The sequence below is a fragment of the Rattus norvegicus genome, chromosome 1, assembly GCF_021556685.1.
Source record: "Rattus norvegicus strain SHRSP/BbbUtx chromosome 1, alternate assembly SHRSP_T2T, whole genome shotgun sequence".
Taxonomy (NCBI): Eukaryota; Metazoa; Chordata; class Mammalia; order Rodentia; family Muridae; genus Rattus; species Rattus norvegicus.
The window spans coordinates 146,793,460-146,816,961 of NC_141534.1; the positions used below are offsets into that span (position 1 = coordinate 146,793,460).

At 52.5% G+C, this 23,502-nt stretch overlaps 1 protein-coding gene across 11 annotated transcripts; it reads right to left on the minus strand.

Annotated features, from left to right (window-relative positions):
* Positions 1–23,002, minus strand: Man2a2 (mannosidase, alpha, class 2A, member 2). 11 transcript variants are annotated; one of them, NM_001438186.1, is given in 25 exon segments: positions 1–2,664; positions 3,783–3,890; positions 4,066–4,260; positions 6,703–6,777; positions 7,070–7,206; positions 9,065–9,206; positions 9,851–9,984; positions 10,219–10,333; positions 10,594–10,716; positions 11,862–12,098; positions 13,188–13,353; positions 13,478–13,545; positions 13,766–13,880; positions 14,029–14,211; positions 14,344–14,546; positions 14,784–14,961; positions 17,832–18,018; positions 18,317–18,490; positions 18,722–18,849; positions 19,259–19,430; positions 19,549–19,693; positions 19,763–20,020; positions 21,072–21,222; positions 22,247–22,444; positions 22,614–23,002. In NM_001438186.1, coding segments are annotated over 23 exon segments (3,528 nt in total). In that variant the 5' UTR covers positions 21,204–21,222; positions 22,247–22,444; positions 22,614–23,002; the 3' UTR covers positions 1–2,511.
* Between the last annotated feature and the right edge of the window lie 500 nt (positions 23,003–23,502).

Genomic DNA, 23,502 nt, shown 5'->3' on the forward strand with positions numbered 1-23,502 from the left:
TCTGACCTCCAAAGAATATCCTTTATTCTGCAAAGTTCCTAGGGGTTCACAGTGTCCCCTATCATTTGATTACAAACCACAGACCAGCAAACAACACTTGCTGTCCGAGTGTTTCCGTAGGCTTTCTACCATGTTTATGCTCACACTGAGGAGCTTGTCCACAACCCCCACTCTATGATAAGTGCTCTCTAAGCTTCACCTTATTTCTGTCACCAAGACATGAATAGGAAGCCATGTGGTCTGAGCCTGGCAGCAAAAACTCTGGAGGACCTGCAAGAGAACTCAACCCTGGGGGCTGGGGATTTAGCTCAGCAGTAGAGGTTCAGTCCCCAGCTCCGGAAAAAAAAAAAAAAGAACTCAACCCTGTCACTACTGAATCTTTGGGTGACTGCTGGACAGACCCTGGTGCCGTTCTCTGAGAAGTCAAAACACTTTCTCCTGCAATGAAGGTACTCACACACATGCTCTCCCACCCACGCACCTGTATTGATTTAACCTGTTTCCTATAGCATGCTCTCAAGCTTTGTGTGTGTGTGTGTGTGTGTATGTCTTTCCCCCATTATGTATTCGGTTTCACGTTATGTCTAGAAAAGCCTTTTTCCTACAACGGGTATAAAAATATTTTTTCTTTCCAGGTGTACAAGCCTTTAGTCCCAGCATTTAGGAGGCAGAGGCGGGTGAGTATCTTGGTGATTTCCAGGCCAGCGTGGTTTACATAGAGAGTTCCAGCACAGTCAGAGGTACATAGTGGGCTGATGATGATGATGATGATGATGATGACGATGATGATGACGATGGTGATGATGATGATGATTTTGTTGTTTTGTTTTTTTTTTTTCCCCTCTAGCCCTAGGGTTTTTTGGTTTTATTTTGTTTTTGAAACCGAGATAGAAGTCTCACAGATAGCTAGTTGTCTCAAAGCACTATTAAATACTTCATCTCCCTCCCCTGCACTTGAAATCATATACTAAATTTCTATGTGCCTAGGTCTGTCTGACCTGACCTCTCATGGCAGCTGAATTCACACTGGCAGAAGAGTCCAAGTCCTTTGAGAACTCTGATAAGACACCTGCCTGTGGCCGCCTCAGTGTCACCGGCCACACATCACCACTGCCATTCAGAACTACTTCACATCCTCAGCCTGTCATCCTCCAGATAACGCCAAATCTGCAGAATTCCAAAAAGTATCCAATCTCGTGGGAATGACATTGTTTTTATGGGCTGATTTTGGGAGAACCAGTCTTCACTGGGCAACTCATAGAAAGCCTTGCTGGGTCTTTGGCTGACGCAGGTTTCTTAGGTAGCTTATGGTTTTAAAACAGTGGCAATTATAATTCTTGTCTCCATCTGGAGTATGGGTTAGTGACACCAGGACACCCTTAAGTACCAGCATGCCACCGGCCAGCTTCTGACTCTCAGGGGAATGGCTGCGCTGTGCCTTAGTAACTGGTGACAGAGACCTTTCTCTAGATCATGGCGCTTCTTTCTAACTTGGCTTACTACGTTTTCATAAGGATGAGACTTCGCTTTTACCAAATCTTATTGTTTATAGACAGATTCTCTATCGAGTGAAGCAAAACCGGAGGCTCATCGAAGCACATGCCTCCTAATTTTATCTCTGTCTTCCTTGTCCACACACCGGGCAGATGGAACACGGTGAACCTGCCGGGGGATCCAGCATGGGATTGCTTTCCCAAGATGCCCAAGCATAGGGGTCTTGGAAGCTCCGTTTCCCTTCTAGGGAAAGGAACACTGCCAGGGTCCCGGCAATGGGAACTTGTAGGGAGACTGGTGTGTGAGATAAAGAAGCAGGTCAGGTGGAGACACTCCCTACCCTGCCACAAATCAACACCAAATGAGCAGCTGAAAACTGGCACGAATACCTCAAGTGCTCTGTGGCCTCGGCCTGGAGTGTCCAGCAAGCCCTTCCTGCCACCCAGCAGCCCCTAGCCAGGGCATAAAGGCCCAGCAGCACTTAGAGCAGAGCCAGAACAGAGAGCAACAAAGCCTTTAGGCTCTCAGGAGAAACAGGGACTCCTCCACGCCTTTACTCCACTAATAACAGGTACCTACCCCTCATCTCCCAGAATCACCCTGCACCTGTACCCTCATACCAGCACTGTGGGGCCCCTATCACCCCACAGAGCACGGTCATAACTCCAGTCACCTGGTGCGAGGTTGTTCCCCTCAGCCTCCCTGACCTCTTCTGTTTGTCCCCGCTCTTCCTAGATCCCATTGTGGGAAAAGGATGGAACCTAAGCCGTGCCCAGCTGGGCAGCTACTTACAACCCAAGGGAAGGGCCTCCTCTCCCTGTCCCACTGTATCTGCCGTCTGCTGATGTAAGGGCTGGCCCAAACACAGAAGCAGCAATAGACAACGTAAGGGCAGAGCATGGTCTGTCAGTTCTGAGGCAGAATGTGATACTCAGTGTGGCTGGTCCAACTCGGTCTTGGTGTTAGGAGGCAGTCTTTGTGGATGAACTTCGTCTTCAGGCCACAAGAAGCCCTAACCTAACCCAAGCGCAGGCGGAAGGTGCTGATCTCCATGGGCTCCAGAGAGATGTCAGTGCTGTTGGAGGGCGAGGCCAGAGGGTATAGCAAAGTCAAAGAGGTGGGCTGCAGGAATAGCACATCCAGGCCATGGAAGAGGCTCCCCAGGGCCAGCTGTGAAGAGAGAGGGGGCAGGGTGAGCTAGGCACCGCTAACACTGGATAAGTTCTTCCTTACACCGAGTACTACCTTTTGGGGTTTTTTGTTTTTGTTTTTGTTTTTGTTTTTTCTTTTCTATTTTTCGGAGCTGGGGACCGAACCCAGGGCCTTGCGCTTGCTAGGCAAGCGCTCTACCACTGAGCTAAATCCCCAACCCCTGGGGTTTTTTTGAGACAGGATCTCACACTGTAGTCCAGGCTGGTCTCAAACTCAGAGCAATCCTGCCTCAGTGCTGGGACTGTATTATGAGCCGCCACACCTGGCTTTCTGTCAGATTCTTAGAGCTAAGACGGTGTAACACTACCCCCAGCTCTTGGGAAGGAGAGGTGGGCAGTTCAGGAGTTCAACTCAGCTTTGGCTACACAGTAAGGTTGCATCCAGCCTAGGTTATGTGTGACCTTTTCTCAAAAATAAAGAATGAAACTAAGATAAATAAATATAAAAAGTAAGAGGGAAACGAGCTGCCGGAAGCCACAGCCCTCTCAGGAGCAGCAAGCCTCCAGCCGGGCTCTGCTCCAACTGACTCAGGTCCGAAGCTTGTCCAGACTCCTTGTTGTAGGGCGCCTCCCACCACGCACGCTGTGTGAGCTGAGGACAAGGACTGTCACCAGGCAAGCAACGTGCCAGCTTACACCATGAGCGATGCTTTGAAAAGGTGCAGCGGCTTTTCATTCTCCAGTTTCCCACTTCACATAGAAAAGGTCTGTCCAGGGTTGGGGATTTAGCTCAGTGGTAAAGCGCTAGCCTAGCAAGCACAAGGCCCTGGGTTCGGTCCCCAGCTCCGGGAAAAAAAAAACAACAACAAAAAAAAAAAACAACTAAAAGAAAAGGTCTGTCCTCAGGAAACCTTAGGTTTCTAGCTCCATGCTTGTGTAAAACTGCTCCTGCTGACTTCATTACCCAAAACACACGTCAAAGGCTCCCCTTAGTCTCTGGAGACTATACCTTCTCCTCAGGCTACAACCTCCTCTCGTCCTACTGCCAACCCGAGCCCAGTCTTCCTCTAGGCTCTCAGCCTAGGACTTTGCAATCCTGACCAGCAGCCGCGCCTCCCACACCTGGACCCTGCTCACCTTGCCTTGGCTTGTGGTACAGTTGAAGCCCAGGTTCTTGGCTTCAAGGCCACAGTCAAAACCCTTGCGGTGTAGGATGAGAGCAGCATCAGCCGCGGGCAAGGTGTCCTGGAAGACAGTCAGGGACAAGAGCGGTGGAGGGTCAGCAGCATGTCTGCCAAGAAGGCAAGGCTGGACACAGGAGAACAGGGAGGAGGGCCAGAGCCTGATGGTGAGGATTGGCACGGACCGGGACACTCACCTCAGCCTGATGGTGAGGATTGGCACGGACCGGGACACTCACCTCGGCGGGGAGCATGCGCAGATTGAGCAGATGGAAATCGCAGGGCAACGGAGAAGCCAGAGGGTGGAAAGAGTGCAGAGTGGGGCTGGTGCTCTCCCTCTTGGCCACCGGTAAGACCAGAGGAGGTGTGTTGAGGTACATGGAAGTCATGTGGCTGAGGAGGGACGGGTAGCTTGTAGAGCGCTCCTGTTGGACCTGCAAGATGGACCCAAAATGTAAATGAGGGAAGAGACCCCTCTAGGTGAAGGGGATGTAGGCCAGCTCCTTTCAAAACAGTTCTCCTAGTTCCCTTGGACTCTGGCTGCCTGGTTACCAGCCCTGTGCCTCCAACCCTTAATGGGGGGCTACATCTCATGGCACTCGGCTCGGAGACAGTCGTGGTACTAGGCCTGCTTCTGTTTTCTTTTTCTTTTTTTCTTTTTTTTTTTTGGTTCTTTTTTTCGGAGCTGGGGACCGAACCCAGGGCCTTGCATTTGCTAGGCAAGCGCTCTACCACTGAGCTAAATCCCCAACCCCTTGCTTCTGTTTTCTTTAACACTATCATGAAGAATGCTCTCTCATCGGTGCCGTCATCCCACAGAGAGGTGTAGAAATGGACGACAGACAGACATGCTTCACTGTGGACAGGCTTCTAATAATGGAAGTCCTGTGGTAAGATGCCACATCCACTGTGTCGGCCAGATGGTCAGGTCCATGAGCCCCCGCTGCTAAGACTCCTGGGTAGCTCCCAGGATGCCACACTCACAGAATCACACAGACTTCTCCACAGCCACTACATTTCTGTATGCTCATCCCTGTTCCTGGCACCACCATATATAGAGTCTCCCCTTGGCCCTTCAAGACTTTGCTTTTGCAATGTCTTCAACACAGACTTCCTCTCCAATTTCTTCTTCCTATCCTTGGCTTACTTCAAGCATCTAAGGCTTCCTGTTTCAACATCTGAAACTGTCATCCCTACTTTGTCTCCCTACACAGCCACTACCTGCCATGCCTTCTGTGACAGCCACTGACAACACTGGAGGTTTAAAGGTAATTTTTCAAAGCAATTTATGGGCTGGAGAGATGGTTCAGTGGTTAGGAGCACTGACTACTCTTCCAGAGGTCCTGAGTTCAATTCCAAGCAACCACATGGTGACTCACAACCATCTGATATGGGATCCAATGCCTTCTTCTGGTGTCTGAAGACAGTGACGGTGTACTCATATAAATAAATAAAAAATAAATAAATCTTAAAAGAATTTTATTATGATCATTTTGTGTGTATGGGAGTTTTGTCTGTATACTTTGGAGGCCAGAGGAAGACATCAGATCCCACGAACTGGACTAACAGATGGCCCCGAGCTGCCCTATGGGTGCTGGGGTCAAACTTGGATCCTCTCGAAGAGCAGCAGGCAATGCTCTTAACTGCTGAGGAACTCTCCAGCCTCCTGTAGTTTTTATTTGTTTTTTCTTTTTTCTTTCTTTTTTTTTTTTTCAGAGCTGGGGACTGAACTCAGGGTCTTGCGCATGCTAGGCAAGCGCTCTACCACTGAGCTAAATCCCCAACCCCAGTTTTTATTTTTTGAGACAGGTTCTCACTATGTAGTACTGGCTGCCCTGGAATTCCCTCTGCAGACCAGGGGTCAGCCTCACAGAGATCCGCCACCTCTCTCTGGAGACTGAGACACATGCCGCCTGCACCCGGCCCAACAAACGTAGCCAGTGTGAGCAAAAACCTGGATTCACATCATCTTAACTCATCTGAGTTAACTCACAGATAAGAAAAGCCCAGCATGGTGGTGTAGACTCTAATTCTAACCCTTGGGAAATAGAGGCAGGACGATGAAGTCTAGCCTGGGCTATTTGATGCCTTATTTCAAAGAGAGAGAGAGAGAGAGAGAGAGAGAGAGAGAGAGAGAGAGAGAGAGAGGTAAGTAAGCAGCCAGCCACAGGTAGCTAGGCAAGGTGGCATATTCTTGTGGTCTTAGCTACTTAGGAGGCTCAGACCGGAGGCTCACTTAAACTCAGGAGTTCAAGGCCAGCCTAGGCAACAGTGAGAGGAAAATCAAGGTTACCAAGGATATCCCCACATCAGAAGGGCAGCCCAGGCTACATAAGACCTTGCCTTAAACACCCAAACCCAAAACACTAAACTGCACTTTGATTTAGCTTAGTGGTGAAGCCCTCGCCTAACATGTGCAAAGCCCTAGATTCAATCCTAAGTTCCAATAAAGGAAACGGCCAGCACGTACGGATGGTGGCCGCTATGCTAGTCAGCACTATTTTAGCCTAAAAATCACAGCTAGTCTCACTTGCACACCGTCTTCCGGCCTTGGACTTCGCATGCGGGCCCCACTCACAGACGCTGAGCCTAATGACTGCTCTTTCCGGAAGCCACCTTTTGACTCCACCGAGACCCGAAACCCCACTGCTTGATTATACTCTCATGCTGAAAGCCACTCCCGACCCTGCTCACGAGCTGAGCCCAGTGGTAGCAGCACATTGGCCTGCATCCTTTCGTCCCCACAGCACAGCAAGGGCTCTGCATCTACACGAGGAACAAGTGTCTAGGCCGACCTGCGGGATTCTAGGCAGCAGACTCCAACTACAGTGCCAGGCTGCTCACCCTAGGCCACCACGTCCCTCCCTGACCCTTACCTTTGAGTTCCTGATTGTGTTGCTGGAAAAGATCAAGCCCCTAAACATGGCTGCCAGTTTGGAGAAAAAGCCAGGCTGGTGAGGCAAAGAAAACTGTGAGATGGCCAGCGTTGCGTCAAGGTTAGGAAATGCTCAGGCATGAAGGGCGGGAAGGAGAAAGAAAGGCAGGAGAGGAACATGACAAGGGCTAGGTGACAGGGCACAGCTGGGGGAGGGACTGCCAAGCAGCATGAAATGGGTTAGCATGATGCCAGCTAGCCTCCTGCCTCAGTGGCGTAAGTAAGCTCTACTGTCTGCCCCTTGCCCTCCTCCAGGTGTATCTGGGTACCCCCAGGGTCCCCCACAGGACAATGGGCCCAGATTTTACCTCAGGGCTCATCAGGGTTCGACGTTCTAACAGGAGGCGGAAATGGTTGCAGGTGATCTTGTTGTCTTTGAGCCCTTGGCCTAGTCCCCGGTTGTCATCCTGCATTAGCCTTCGGTCCAAGATCACCTCCAGCTGGCCTAAGGAAGGTGACAGTGAGCTCCAGCTTGCAAAACCCATGTCTAAACTGACATAGGCCTTGGGAGCAGACTCTCTACCTCAGGTCCTCAGGGGGAAAGCCAGCGAGACAGACAAGCTGAGTAACTTGGAAGAGAGAGCGATGGACCTGGTACCGAGAGAGCAGAGTGTGTATGGGTGTCTCACCTTATTTTTCTAGGTGAGAAACCAGGGGGCCTAGAAAGGGGAGCACTGACCATGGCAGTTCACCTCTGTGACTCAGGGGTAGGACTCGGGCCCCAGGTCCAGGAGGAAGCCTCTTAGGGACGGGCCACAGAGAACAAACACAGTGACCAGCAGCCAGAAAAGAGAGGCCTGTTTGCAATGCGGCTGAGTTCCTCATCTGAGACAGGCTTTCTCAGGGTGGAGAGACCCATGACTTGACACGTGCTCTCTTGCTTTTACACTGCCCGGCATCAGCTAGAAGGCCCAGCAGTCCAGGCTGGAGTGGATGGCCTTGCCTGTCAGGAGCAGGCTGTGGTGAGGACAGGTAGAAGGCAGGAGGTGGAGGCTCAGCAAGGCCTCCAGTCAGGCTCAGGTAAGAGACAGAAGAGGACTACCTCTGCAAACCATTTGGAATTTGTTTGGGATAGGGGTCTTACTGAAAAGCTGACAGGCACAAAGGAAGGCTCTCCCACAGCAACCCACACATCCTCTCTCTCCCAGAGGCCAGTGCTCCTTTTCATCTCTGATTTCTGTATTTTCCTTGGCTTTGTAATCTGAGCAAAAACAGAAGGCTAGCTCCAACTCTAAAATAGGTCCCTTGCATAGAAGATAATCGTTCCTTAATACGCCATGTCCCAGAGGGACAGACAGCTGACCAAGCAAGGACAATGGCTGCATTCAGGAGTTTCAAGGCAGACAAATCCCAAATAATCCTGGCAGAGGGTGGGAGAGCCATATTCCTCCCACAGAGGGAGCAGGAACAGCGCTCATCGCTGTTGTGACATAGCTTTAATCCTGTATTCGGTTTGGCCTTCACAAGCTCTATATCCACTGACAGAAGACCTCTAGGGCCTGAGAGTCCCTAAGTTACTACTCAGTTTGTCCCAAGGCTGCACAAATCCCTGGGGTGGGAGAGCTCCCAACTTGTCTCTTCTCACTTTTCCACACGGAGGGTGGAAGCTCACATCTTGTCCATGCCACCCACAGAGCCAAGTCTCAAGTCCCTTTTGTTTTGACTTTTTGTCTTGAGACAGTCTTACTTAAAGTTGCCTAGACTGGCCTTGAGTTTAGGACCGTCCCTCCTCAGCCTCTCTGTGCTACTAGGCTTAGAAATCTTTGATTTGTAAGAATGTTGTTATCTTTTCTTTTACTGACCATTAGAAGGAAAATATATATCTTTCTCCTTTCCTGAATATTGCACTTAACCACCTAAGAGCTGCCTCCTTCTGGGCTGTGGTGGTGGTTGCCTTTAATCCCAGCACTCAGGAGGCAGAGGCAGACAGATCTTTGAGTTTGAGTTTAGTCTGGTCTGCAGAGTGAGTTCTAGGACAGTCAGGGCTACACAGAGAAACCCTGTCTCAAAAAAAAAAAAAAAATGAGAGAGAGAGAGAGAGAGAGAGAGAGAGAGAGAGAGAGAGAGAGAGTGTGTGTGTGAGAGAGTGTGTGTGTGTGAGAGAGATTGGGCTGAGCCCTTCAACTGAAAGTCAGACCCCTTCAATACCCAGCTGCTACTACCAAAAGACAGGATGCCCAAGCATGACTGAGAAGAGCTGGGGATGGCTCGCCCCTTTTCAAGCTCCGAGGTAATGGGATCTGGGAAGAGGGGAGGGAACTGGGGAGCTGACTGGAACAAAGGGTATGCGGTTCCCTACTCACCATTGCCGAGGCTGGAGACACCCAGAGCCTGAGCAGTGTGCAGCGTGAGGCGCCTCTGGGAATCCTGGATGTAGGCCATGACTGGCATAGGGTAGAAATTAGCCTGCAGGGGCAACTTCTTCAGATACTTCCGGGGCTGTACCTACAGGGAGGAGTTCAAGGCCAGCCTGGAATGGTGTCTGATGTGTGTTCTGAAGGGTTCTCAGTAGGAAGGCATTTCTGGCTGTTTGGCTGGTTATTTGATTGTTTATTTTCAAGACAGGGTTCCTCATGTAGCCATGACTGTCCTGGAACTCACTCTGTAGACCTCACTGGTTTCGAACTCAAGAGATTTGCTTGCCTCTGACTCTCGAGGGCTGAGGTTAAAGGTGTGAGCCATCACCCAGCTATTTTTTTTTCTAATTATCTGTATGTGTATAGTGTGCGTGTATGGGTGTGTGTGCCACACCAGGAGGTCCGAGGCCATGTCTGTGGAATGGATTCTCTCCCCCACCTTTATGAGGATTCCGGGAACCAAACTCAGGTTGTCAGGGTTAAGCAAGAGCTTTTACAGGGGGTTGGGGATTTAGCTCAGTGGTAGAGCGCTTGCCTAGGAAGTGCAAGGCCCTGGGTTCGGTCCCCAGCTCCGAAAAAAAGAACCAAAAAAAAAAGAGCTTTTACCCACTAAACCACTTCACTGGTCCTCTATACTTGCCACCCGCCCTTGGCACCCCCACCCCTCCACACAGCTCTGGCATTAGAGGCCATAGGCAGTACAAGTTCTGTCCCATAGGGCCCAAGAAATACCTGAAAGCCATTGAGGTCTGTGAAGAAAGTGCCCTGGCTGTCGATGTCTGTGTGGATGCGCAGGGCTAGCTCCTTGTTCACGTAGTCCCTGATGTCCACCTGGAACGACACGTCCAGAGACAGCCCCTCTACCCCTGGAAACACAGGGGCAGCCAGAGGTGAGGTGAGCACAGCTGGAGACTATTCCAGAGAAGGCTCCCCCCACCCTCCTCCCAGGAGCCCTCAGGACACCGTTGGATGGGCTTCCTCAAGAGAACGAAGCATCCCCGTGTCCAGTGACACATCTGCCTGTCCACAGTGGTGGAAGAGGAGCAGGTGCCAGCCTGTGGGACTCACACCTGGTGACCTTCCCCACCTGCGGGGCTCACCTGGCAGGTTGTAAAGTCGAATCACTTGGTGAAAGTGCTCATAATACGCAGCCACCTCTGAGAAGAAAGGGCCTTCGGTGACACGCAGCACAGGAGGTTTCTTAGGGACATAGGGCTGGAAAAGGAGCAAGCGGCCACTGGACCCACAGCACAGAGTACAAAGCAGCAGTAGCAAGTCAGGCTTGGTCAACAGAAATCCTTGTCCCAGTGCTCTGGCCTGAACACCTACCTTCACTGAACAGGCCCACAGCCATCGTTAGGACCACGGCCCGCCAACCCCCACAGTAGCGCAAGACCGGGTAGGCCAGGTTCCTCCCAAGTCTCTCCCCCCCACCCCCACAGGAGCTGCCCAGTTCTGTGAGGCGTCTTGGGTACCTTAGCCTCGTTATCAGGCAGGAAGAGGTAGGCACCACTCTTATCCTTGGATGTGCGGGTTCCATAGACGAAGAGCTTCATGTCCACCTGCTGTTCCTGCTCTTCGTCCACACGTCGGACGCTCTGCCAAAAAACACAGCCCTGACCCCTGGCCCCACACCAACTTGTCAGGTCTCCCCTGGGAGGGCAGGGACTGACTTCCCCCAAAGAGCCAAGCCCAGTGCCACAGTTGGGATCTTAGTCCCCATAAGGGGACTGCTGCTACTAGGAGAGGTGGAGGAAGGTGGGACCCTGTCCCTTCCCACCGCTTCCCTTCTACCTTTTCTTTTCTTTTCTTTTCTTTTTCTTTTTTTTTTCTTTTTTTTTTTTTTACAGCAGTCGGACTTGAACCCAGAAATCCCTCTTCCTCTACTTTCCATTGGCTGTGATTAAAGACACCACCACCACCACCCTCCTAAGGCTGATCTTAACTTCCGATCCTCCTGCCCCCACCTCCCAATGCTGGGTTACAAGTGTATGCCAGCACACTTGGTTTTCTGCAGTGTGGGGGAACAAACCTAGGGATTCTTGGGGTAGAGTGCTTGGCGACCATGAGCCACAGCCAGTCCCCTTTCTGTACTTTTTTTTTTTTCTTTTTTTTTTTTTGAGACACTGTTTCATTGTGTAGCTCTGGTTGACCTGGAATCCACCATGTAGACCAGGCTGGCCTCAGGTTTACAGAGATCCACCTGTCTCGGCCTCTCCAGTGCAGGGATTAAAGATGTGTACAAACAGACCCAACTTCTTTCTTTTTTTTCTTTTTTTTTTTTTTTTTGAGACAAGGGTCTCATGTTGCCTCACACTTGCCATGTAACCAAAGAGGGCCTTGAATTTCTGATCCTACCCTATCCACTGCTGAAATAGCAGGTGTGTGCCACAAGCACCAACCCCTCTCTTGCATTCCTGGCTGTGAAGTAATTCACTCTGCTGAGATGTGCTCTCTGCCAGGGCCTGCTACCGAACCACAGGCCCAAAGCAAAGGGTCTGCACAGCCGCAGACTTGGAGCTCAGAGCTGGGAGCTGGACTAAACCTCTCTTTACGAGTCACTGACCCGGTAGCAGGTGATTAACACGTTCAGCCTTGCCAGGCTGTTAGCTTGGTCCTGCTAATGCTCACCCCCAAATCTCCATGAGTCAGTTGACAGGGGAGCAGGAACAGCTGTATACAAGCCCCTGACCCCCATGCCTGCCTCTGGTCCCTACCCTCCTCCCCTGGCCTGGCCCTTTACCTTGAGAAGCCCAGTAAGGCCGGAGAACCAGACCTGCATGTATCGATTGCTGATGGCGAAGTCACTGGTGCCCGAGTCCACAACACGGAGAGGGAATGTTGTTTGCCTGCTGACAGACAGTTTCACGCCGTTCAGGTAGACATGCACCGAAGACTGCAGTGTGTAGGGTCCATCGAGATCTGGCTGCAGCTGCAGCACACCCAGGCCCAGGGCTGGCAGGCGGACAGGCACTGACACCTGTGAGCATGGGGGCAGTAAGAAGCATCAGCCCTGACTGTCCTGGGCTAGCCTTCTACCCTCAACCCTTGACCTCGGTGCTCTGCTTTCTGAAGCTAAGCGCAGAACCCTACATCTCTATCTGAAGAACCCTGTCTGTTTGGGGATCCTGGTTCTGGGTCCCAGTGTCATGCCGCACACTGTTCAGCAAAGGCTCACAGCGCCCACCCACCCGCCCACCGACGTGAGAGCCTAGGGTCTGGAGCAGGCTTCACAGAGACTGAGTGACCCGTAGGCAAGTAACTTGACCTCAGTTCCTGGGGAAATCAGAGTAGCATCACGGTGTGTACTAGTGAGAATTTAAATGAACCCCGGGAGTGACCGCTGGTATATCTTTGTATCCTGCAGTCAGGACGATAAGGCAGAGGATTGCGAGTCTGAGGCCAGCCTGGGCTATGCAGCGAGTCTGAGGCCAGCCTGGGCTATGCAGCGAGTCTGAGGCCAGCCTGGGCTATGCAGCAAGGCCTTTGTCTTAAAAACTTTTGTTTATCCCTCCCCGCTTTATTTTCCAAACAGGGTTTCTCTGTGTAGCCCCGACTGTCCTGGAACTCACTCTGCAGACCAGGCTGGACTCATAGAACTCCTTGCCTCTGCCTCCTGAGTGCTGGGATCAAAGGTGTGTGCTAAAAATTTTTTTTAACGGATTGAATAATTAGGCACTTAGAGCGGAGCCTAGCATGAACTACATCTGAACATTTGTTTTCATGAATACAGAGTAAGTCAACACACTAACTCCTCATTAGAAGCTTGAGTCCAGGAACTGAGGCCAGAGCCCGTCCCAGTGATGTAAACATACATACTTGCTGAGTGAACGGCCGCGGGTGCTTGCTCGCTGTCTTTGCTATAATTGTTACCACACGGTCCTCGCTGTCCTTTTAAGGACACTCAAATCCCAGTTGTGACTGTCCCCAGTGCCTCTCCCTGGGCCACCTGCTCCTTCCATCCTGGGGAGTGAGCAGGCCACAGCAGGGGAGTGGGGGGCGGGTGTTCGTGGGGAGTGAGGCCCCAAGGGAGGTACTGACAAGCAGGGAGGGCTGTGCCCTGCCTCACCTGGTAGACATCGGGGACCATGTTGGTGGCGGAGCTCCACTGCACACTGATCTGCACAGACAAGGGCTGACCCTCCTCTGAAAGCACTCGCACTCGGGGTGAGTTGACCAGCAGGGACACCACACTGAGCCGCTCCTGTTCCAGTGGGTTAAAGACCACCACAAACCTGTGGGTGGAAGGTGGGCTGACCTAGGAGCTCGCTGCGGCAGCAGGGCAGAAGCAGCAGCAGCAGGAACAAGGGCCACGCTGGGGTGGAGGGTGCTCTGAGAGCCTCGCCAGGCCTGGCTCACCTGGGTGAGGAGTCCAGACGGATCACCGTGCGCTCAGGCAGGGCATCGTGACTTACTCGACTGTCATCCTGCAATGTCGTGGGCAGAAAGGAAGAACGGTGACTAGACTCAACCGCTTCCCCTACCCCAGCCTGTCCAGGACATTGGCCATCCACCACCTTAAGCATGGAATTTGCACCCCAAAACAAGAAAAGGGGAAAAAAGGAACTGTACCCACCACTAGCAGCTCTTGAGATAGTACCCACCCACACCAGAGCATCTCTCAAGCAGAGGTAGGAGGGGGCCCACCATTTGGAGGAAGGGTGCCCTAGGGTCAAAGCTGTAGGTCTCCTTGTCCCCCAGCACCAGGTAGTGGGCAGCATTGATGATGACCTGCTTTAGGCTGACCAGGGAACGCAGCAACCTATGGTGAGCAGGAGAGAAAGCTGAGAGAAGAGGGCCACAGGGAGGCTGTCTGCTATGCCAACAGGACCAGCCCTCAGCAGCCTACCATCCAATCACCCACGTATCCTCTCTTTGACGTGGCGAGGGAAAACAGGGGTGGCTCCTACCTGACCCCATAGTCTACTACAACTGCCTCCTTGGCAGTTCCGGTGATGGCATCGTGGTGCTGGAAGAGGCCCAGTGTACGACGAGCTTCCGTCAGGACAGCGTAATCAGACAGCGGATACTGGCCAGTCAGTCCAGAACGGCGGGCATGCGCCAAAGCCAGGCTGTATAGAACCTCTGCCCCACTACCCAGAGAAAGAAGTCAGAGCCTTCCTGTTCTAGTCAACCTCACCCCCACGGGCCACCCACACACTGAAGGGGTCCTCTCTCCCACCCAGCCCCTCCTGACTCAGCAGGGGGAGGAGGGCAAGTCTCACCGAAGGTGAGTTTCTAGCACGCGGTCCAAGCTCTTATAGAAAGGCCGGGAAGTGTAATAGCCTGTCCAGTAGTGGTCCTCCCGGTCAGCATAGGAGAAGAAGTCCCCACTCAGCACAGGAAACCCTGGAGGCCGGGCACCAGGCTCCACTCCTGTCCTCTTATACAGGGCATCAAAATACTCAGAGAGGGTCCCAAACTGTGCCTGTAGGGACCCAAAAGGAGCTACCATCAATTACAGAGCCTCCTGAGAACTCTGGACACAATGTCCTTCCTACAATGCTGCAAGGGAAGACAGAGGTGACGACTTTGTCTAGTACAAGGCAGGAACTCTGTGTGCCCTGCTCCTCTGGGCTTAGAAACCTTGCCTGGGGATGACCAGAGCCCAGGAAAGCCCAGGTGGGAGCACGTAGCGTCTGCAGGTCTGTATGTGTGCTCCCACCTGTACGTGGAACTCTGGCTTGCTGTTGAGGAAGTCAAAGAGCCGTTGATAGTTGAAGAACTGGGCATCCCATTCCTGGGGCTTGTCATATCGGAAGTCATCACCCAGCGGCACAAGGAGGACACTGCTTCGAAACAGCCGGGACTTCTTCCGGTACTGGTCCAGGAGCAGGGCTGCCCTGGAAACACAGATGGTCACTGGCCCAACAGGAAGCCACAGGCTTAAAAACACCAGGGAGACGATCCCCAGCTCCGAAAAAAGAACCAAAAAAAAAAAAAAAAAAAAAAAAAAAAACACCAGGGAGGGAACTGCAGGGGATCAAGTACTTGTCACACAAGCATGAGGGCTGGAGTTTAGACACACTCCCCTCCAAGATGTAAATAAATAAATGACCATGTGCGTGGTGGCTGGACGGTAATCTCAGAGGGTGGAGACAGGATCCCCACAGCAAGCTGCATGCTTATACTAGCCAATACCAGAGATGAGCCCCGGATCCAACTGGGAAACTTTTCAATGACTAAGGTGGAAAGAAACCAAGGAACATTTCTGATGCTAACCTCGGGCCGCCATATACATTCACGGACCTGCAAACTATGCCTGGTGGCACTTGCTTTTAACTCTGACACTTGGGAGGCGAGTGAGTTTGAGACCAGCCTGATCTATATAACAAGTTCCAGGCCAGCTAGGTTGATTTAATGAAATTCTGTCTCAAGAAGAGAAAAAGAAAATCCCATGAAGGGCTGGAGATCTGGCTCAGTAGTTAAGAGCACTGACTGCTCTTCCAGAGGTCCTGAGTTCAATTCCCAGCAACCACATGGTGGCTCACAACCATCTGTAATGAGATCTAACGCCCTCTTCTCGTGTGTCTGAAGACAGCTACAGTGTACTTACATATAATAAATAAATCTTAAAAAAAAAAAAGAAAGAAAGAAAATCCCATGAAAAGCTAGGTGCAGTGCCACATACTTGTAATCCCAGTACACAGGAAACTCAGGCAAGAAGACCCATGTTTGAGGCCAGCCAGGTCTACACAGAGAAGGCCTACTAGGTGTGGTAGCACATGCCTATAATGCCAGCACTGATCAGTAGTTCAAGCCCATCCTATGTACACATCAAGTTCAATGACAGCTTCAGCTACGTGAGATACACACACACACACACACACACACAGACACACACAGATACACACATACACATACACACACACATACACACACACACGCACATAGACAGACACACACAGACACATACACACATACAGACACATACACACAGACACAGACACACATACAGACACACACACATATACACATACACACACATACACATACAGACACACACAGACATATACACACATAGACACAGACACATACACACACAGAGACACACACACAGACACATACATACACACAGATATACACATAAACACATACACATACAGATACACTACACACAGACACACACATACACACAGACACATACACACATACAGACACACACATATACACATACACACACATACACATACAGACACATACAGACACACAGACACATACACACACAGAGACACACACATACAGACACACACATACACACAGATACACACATAAACACATACACACACAGATACACTACACACAGACACACACAGACATACACAATAGTGCCTAACTTGAACTGTAGGAGAACATGTTTTTAAATCTATACTATTTAGCCAATTGAACCTTATGGCATGTCATTAGAGACTTTTTTAGAGTTTTAGAATCCCAACACTTAGAGGTTGGGGCAGGAGGATGGTTGCAAGTTTGAGGTCGGCCTGAGCTACACAGTGAGTACCAGGCAAGCCAGAGATACATGACAAGACCTTGTCTCCAAAACTAAGAAGAAAATACACACACACACACACACACACACACACACACACACACACACACACACGAGAGAGAGAGAGAGAGAGAGAGAGAGAGAGAGAGAGAGAGAGGTGAGCTTCAGTGCTAGCTTAGACTGCTGCTACATATATTACACCCTCACATTTAGATCACCCTAAACCAACACTTTTGTAGGGGTCTCATTTTAGTCACAGTGGCATCTTTAAGGTCCCTTAGTAGTCTTTTCAAGGAGACAGGTCTTTTTTTCTCAGTGGGTAGAGGCTCTCTGGCAGAACTGGGTGGATCTGAACAAGATTTGGCCCATTGCCTGACCTAGAGCTGACCCAGAGAACCAGAATCCACGGCAGGACGGCAGCTGGGAGTTTGCAAGAAAGGGTACCAGTGCAAGAACTGTTTGGTAAGAACAGTTTAGGGCGGGTGCCCAGCACATCGACACAGGCCTGCAGCCTCAGCACTTGGCAGAGGCAGGCGGATCTCTGAGTCTGAGGCTGGCCCAATCTACATAGTGAGACTCTGTCTCAGGATGGTAAAAAAAGAATTGTTCAGGGCTGGGGATGGAGCTCAGCTGGTAGAGTGCATTCACAAACCTCTGGTCTGGGCATAATGGGGTATGGCAAATCATGTTGGTAACTCCAGCACTCAGGAACTGGGAGGCAGGTCTGAGGCCAGCCAGCTTGGAGTATGACAGAGCCTACCTCAAAAACAAAAGCAAAACTACAGGGGTGGGGGCGGGGTAGAGATGCTTCCCAAGACATCAGAAGGCATCCTCACTGAGGGAGGTAAAAGCACTCTGGGAAAGACGTTTGCTTATCTCCATTCTGCCATTCCCTTCCCAGGAGGCACTAAGGAGTCCCTACTGCAGACTCTCGGCCTCAACTCGCCCCCAGAGTCTACCATTTTTTCCAGGTATGGTCAGCATCATGAAGTCCCATGTGGCACAACCAAGAGCAGAAACCAGGTTTCAGTCTAACTCCTCTTTGGAGTAAAATGTCAACACCAGCTGGGTGTGGTAGCAAAAGCCTGTGGACCCCAGAGACTGGAGCAGGAGGATGGCATTGGAGCCTGCTGGAGCTACACAGCAAGACCACACATAGCTCGAAACCCCAAACCCCGAACCCCAAACCCAGCCCCTGGCCCAAGCAGGGCTGACAGCAGATACCTGTCTGCCACGTTGGCCTCTGTGATAGCCCGCGGCGGCACCTTCCAAGGACAATTGATTCTCCCACCTGGCAGACGTTTGAAATCAAACTGGCAGCAGATCTTGGGATCAGGGCCACAGGTGTGTGGGACGTCGTAGCTGTAGAAGGGCATCATGTGGCAGAAGATGTCTGTGCTGGAGTCTGAATCTACGGAAGACATAGCACAGGGTCAGCCTCTGGCAGTGGACAGCCTTAGGAGCTGGCCACAGGGACATCAGGGGCTTGCAGATTCACGGCATCCATAGACCAGCCCTGAGAGGCACTGAGGTTCTAGCTAGACTTAAGGCTGTAGCATACGGGTAGTGTAGGCTGGGAATAGGACATGGGGCTCCCACATCTACAGCTCCTGCAGGAGATGTGCCCACAGAAGCCAGCAGAGGTCAATACGACTCTCTCCTGAGACTGCACTGTGATAAAACCCACGCGTGCCCTTACTTGGTCTTACCCCATGTCTGCCTCCACATGAACTCCAGGCTGTGAGTGGCCGCAAAGTGCTTCTTGATGGCGTAATGCACCCTCTGAATTAGCATGCTGGTCAGGTTGGCACGGCGCAGCAGGTAAGGCATGGTGGAGCTGTGTCCAAAGGGGTCCACTGCCCAGCCCGAGCGAGGAGTTGCACCTAAGCCCCACACAGAAGTCAAAGGCCCTAAATACCAGGGGACTGGCCCCTGACCTCTTGGTGCCTGGGAAGATGGCCAGCTCCTGCCTTACCCATCAGATAGGCTGCATGAGCCTAGAAAGGAACAACTCCTTCCCACCCCCCCCCCACCCCCCGTACCTCACAGCACCTTGCCAACAACATTCAGGCCCTGGTCTGGGGACAGAGCCTAGCTCCTGTGCCTGCACTTACCCAGGTTTCTCTCCAGCCACTGGTGTCCCTCGATGAGCTGGTCGACCAGGGCAAAGTAATGGGAGTTGGCCTCATCTGGCATCACCCATCCACCCGTTGCAATTTCCAGCTGCCCATTTCCCACCAGCCTGAGGATGAAGGCACACGTGGGGTGGGGCAGGGACCCTTGGCTTGGGCCCGGTGCCCAGAGAATGGCAGGGACTGCATACACTGGCCTTAGCCAGCCAGGTCACCCGTGCGATGTGGCCGATAACCCTGATACCCGAGAGAGCGCTCACCCACCCTCCTTTCTCTGCAGCCTGCCTGGCCTTGTCTTGGTTGCTTACCTCAGGACCCCCTTCTGTGCTCAGAGGCCAAGGTCTCGCTTCCTCCCTTATGCTCCGAGCATTCCAATTTCTCCGAACACTAACAGACCTTCGATTCCCCACTCCTGCCACAGCTCTACCTCCCTGCTAGCTTGGCAGCCGCACGACGAGACAAGCCCAAGCTGCGCACCCAGGGCTTAGATAATGACCCTCCTACACCTTCCCAACTGACCTTCGAACTGCTGCCCTTTTCTGGGCACTGATGTTGTCCCACCACTTGGCGAAGAAGGAGACTTCTGCCCAGAGAAAGCGCCGTCGGGGATCTTCCTGCAGCTTGGACACCATGCTGTTGAGGATGTGTTGGGTTTGTTCCGTGTAGTACTTGTCAAAAGTCTTGATCCAGCCTGGGGGAGCCAGCACAAGGTCCCCTGAATATGTCACCTACTTCCGTCGCGCCCTCCTTACGCCTGTCACCAGAAAGCCCACCCTGCACGCTGCGGCCGGGGCCTGCTGGCTCTTCACCTGGATCATTGTGGGAGTGAGGCACCACAAACACCTGCAGGTCTTCAGCATCCCAGTCATTTGGGCTGTAGGAGATGTCGAAGCCTTGCCTCCACACGCCGCCCTCCACATTGTCAAACGGCAAATCCTCAGACACAGTTAACATCTGCCAGGGAACAATGTGGCTCAGTGCCCGTCTGAGCGGGAGAGGGCCCCTGTCAGCTCCAGCTCTTACCTGTAGCTCTGGCTTCTGACCCCGGCCCCCCAAAGCAAACTGGCAGTCCTCAGGGGATACAGAGAAGAAGCTGGGCCGGGGCTCGGGGAGCACAGCCCAGGAGCCGTTGGCTGTGTGGTAGGGCAGCAGGGCTGGTGGGCCCTCCGCATTGGCTGTCAGTTCCAGCACAGAGTCCTTGATATGGCTTATGATCTCATGGTTTTCTTCCAGCAGCTGTTCCAGCTGTTCGATCCGGTTCTGTAGCACAGAAATTTGGCTCTGCCAAGAACAAGGACAGAAGGTAATCGCTTGGGAAGTGGTGGTACCTGACTGGTGTGACTCTGATACCCCTCTCCTCAGGCCTGCAGGGATGGCACGCTCCTCACACCACTCCTGCAGGCTCCCATCCACTTAGCTTGGAAGTACTACCACATCTCACATGCCTGTGCTCAGTGACCTACATGTACTTCCTGTCTCAAGCATGGTGCCGAGAACTGCATTCAGCTTAACGGAAAAGAAAGACTTCAGTCAATTAGCAGTGTCTGCCAAGAACTCAAATCGGACTATCAATACACAAGGCAACTATCTTCTTCTTTTTTTTTTCTTTTCTTTTTTTTCCGGAGGTGGGGACCGAACCCAGGGCCTTGCGCTTGCTAGGCAAGCGCTCTACCACTGAGCTAAATCCCCAACCCCAACTTTCTTCTTCTTCCTCTTCCTCTTCCTCTTCCTCTTCCTCTTCCTCTTCCTCTTCTTCTTCTTCTTCTTCTTCTCCTCCTCCTCCTCCTCTCCTCCTCCTCCTCCTCCTCCTCCTCCTCCTCCTCCTCCTTCTTCTTCTTCTTCTTCTTCTTCTTCTTCTTCTTCTTCTTCTTCTCCTCTTCCTCCTCCTCCTCCTTTCTTCCCCTTCCTCTCCCTCCTTCCCCTCCTCTCCCTCTTTCTCCTTCTCCCCCTCCCCCTTCTCTCCCTCTTCCCTCCTCCTCCTCTTCCTCCTCCCCCTCTTCCTCCCCCCTTTCTTCTCCCCCTCCTCCCCCTCCTCCTCCCTCCTCTATTCTTCCACATTGTTGCTTTTCACTTCCTGTTACAGCTAGGAGCATAGCCCCGTGGAAAAGCACACGTTTAGCATCAACCTCCAAAATCTGCCTAGGAGTGTTCCTGGCTACAGATAACTAACTCAGTTGTAGATCGTTAATGTTGCGTTCATGTGTGCTCATGAGGAGGCTCTTGGTCCAATACCTAAGACAGTGGGGGAGGAGGGTGTTCTTGTCCCAGGCTGACATAACTCCCCTGAGCCCAGGTGACTTGCATTTGAAGAAGAGAACAGGGCATGACTCACCCTGGGGAAGTTCCCACCATTCTGGTGTCTGGCAGGATCATGCTGCACTCGGTCCAGCATTAGGTACAGGGAAAAGACGGCCACACAGAAGATAGCAGCCCCGCACACTGTCACCTGCTTTTTCAGCTTCATACTGACACCAGGCACACTCCTGGCAGGAAGGAGAGACACCACCTGTAGTTCTGGCATGCAAAATCCTCTTGTTGGTCTTCCTAACAAATGCCCTGTGGGTTCCCAAGGGGCACCCACTTGCCTGAGTCTGGGTAAAAAGGCAAGCTTTCAAGTGCCAAATCTTGGTTGTGACTCCCAACACACAAGTAGCACATACATCTGAGGCTGGTCCTGTAGGACAGGAGTTCTGTTTCCCCTCAGCCCAAGCTCTAAAAACCAGGATATGGTGAGTGTGTGTGGTAGGTGAGACAGCTGAGTAGGTAAAGAGGCACTTGCGGCCAAGCCTGCCAACCAAGGTAATTCATTTGATTCATAAGGTAGAAGGTGAAAAAATACTATCACAAATTGTCCTCTGATTACCGCACGTTTTCTGTGGCGTCCATGCACATAAATAAAGGCAACACACTGAAACCAAACAAACAGGGATAACGGAGCCCCTCCACCCCCCACCCCCCACCCTCACCACCCCGGCTCTGGCTCTGACCCACACTTCATTACAAAACCACTGATTGCAAACAGCTTGCTCAGGACTCTGTGAAGGCGCTCCCAAGCCATGTGTTTCCTCCCTTCAGATGTATAAATACCACAGCTTTTATTTTGTTTGACTTAGCGGTACAATCATGGGCCGGCGAGGCAGGCAGCCCCCCATTCTCTCCCCCCCCCCACACACCTCTTTGACCTCCTGGGGCAGGCTGAAACTCAGCAGAAATAGTGCCTGGCCCAAATCCTGTCTCAGAGAAGAATACAGAATAGATTTCGTTTTAGAGAAGAAGAAATGCTCGTGTTTCTAACAACCCAGTTCTAGTATTGTCCCTGTCAGTACTATTGCTACTGTGCAAAACTTCCAGCCCTGGCTTCCAGAGTGCTTTAAAGGGGCTCCTTAGAAGATAGCAGCGATACTCAAAGTCCCCAGGGTAGCAGAAGCCGGGCACAGCTGCTCTGTAACGGGGCAACTCGAGACGACCCACAGTGCCCGCTGCCACCGCCCGCGAGTCCCCACTTGCCTGCTGGAGGAGGGAGGACGCTAGCTCCTGAACGCGCGTGGGCGGGACCGCGTTCTGGAGTCTGCTCTTCCGGCCCTGGTGCTGAAAAGCTCTGTCACCTCAGCCTGCGTCCTACTTAACGCGATCTGATTCCGCTCAGGAGCCTCCGGGCAATATTTTTAGTCCCTGGAGATTGGGTCCGGGCCACAGAGGGCGGAGCTAAGGAGCAGGAGCTGGGTCACCGTGGGGCAGTTACCGGCCGCGATGTACCCCCTCCTCCAGCCCGCCCAGTCCACTCCGGTCCTCCGGGCTCAACCAGCACCCGGGGGCCGCAACGCCCACGGCCTACAGGCTGGAGTCCTCGCCCACACCCCGCCTGGCCCGTTACCGTACGCGGCCGGCCTCCGCGGCGCTCCGGACCCGGCCCGCCAAGCCGCCACTGCTCGCATCCCCGGGGACCTCCGCCAGCGCGCTGGCAGATGCGCAGGCTAAGACAGACGCCTGCCCACCCACCGCCCCGGCTCGGCCCTGCAGCCGCGCTCCCGCGGGGGACAGGACCGCTGCGCGCTCCCTGCGCTCGCCCCGCGTCTGTGCTCCCGCGCTCCCGCCTCCGCGGGGTCGAGCGGCGCGCCGGGCAGGAGGAGGGGCGCGGGGGGACTGCGTGCAGCGTCCCCTAGTGCCGGGCCCCGCCGCTGCCTCGCCCCCCGCCGGGTTCCGCAGCGCCCCCTGGCACCCAGCTCGGTCTCCTCCCGCTGGGTCGGCGCTGGGGTCCACTATGGCTGCGGTGCGGCTCTGCGCAGCCGTTGACCCGTCAGAGCGCGCGCAGCAGAACCCCAGCAGGTCCGCGCCACTCTGTTTTGTTTTGTTTTGTTTTGTTTTGTTTTGTTTTGTTTTGTTTTGTTTTGTTTTGTTGTTTTTTGTTTTTGTTTTCTCTGGGTCTTCCAAGAGTAAGATTTAGGCAGACACAGAAAGGGTAAAACCATGCTTTGTGGACTCCCTGCCGGACTCCACAGTGATGTTTCTTAGTCAAAGGGATACTGCCTCCCTCTAGGTGCTGCGCGTTCCTGGTAGCTCTGGGTTTCTTGCCACTAAGGAGAAAATGCATACCATGCAATTAAAGGTTACTCCTCTGCTGACCGTCTAGGTTTCTGATCTGCAGCGTAAGGCACCATACTGCAATGAACATCTCCACAAATTCCCCAATTTCCTTTTAAGATTAATATTTGACTGGATGTAGAAACACGTGCCTAGTCCCAGCACCTAGAAGGCAGAGGCAC

Coding starts and splice junctions, on each gene's coding strand:
- Man2a2 (XM_087557497.1), bottom strand. CDS start 21,203: ATGAAGCTGAAAAAGCAGGTGACAGTGTGCGGGGCTGCTATCTTCTGT. Junction 13,881..14,028: donor GTAGTAGACTATGGGGTCAG/GTAGGAGCCACC, acceptor TGCTCACCATAG/GTTGCTGCGTTCCCTGGTCA. Junction 2,665..3,782: donor GTACCACAAGCCAAGGCAAG/GTGAGCAGGGTC, acceptor CTCTCTTCACAG/CTGGCCCTGGGGAGCCTCTT.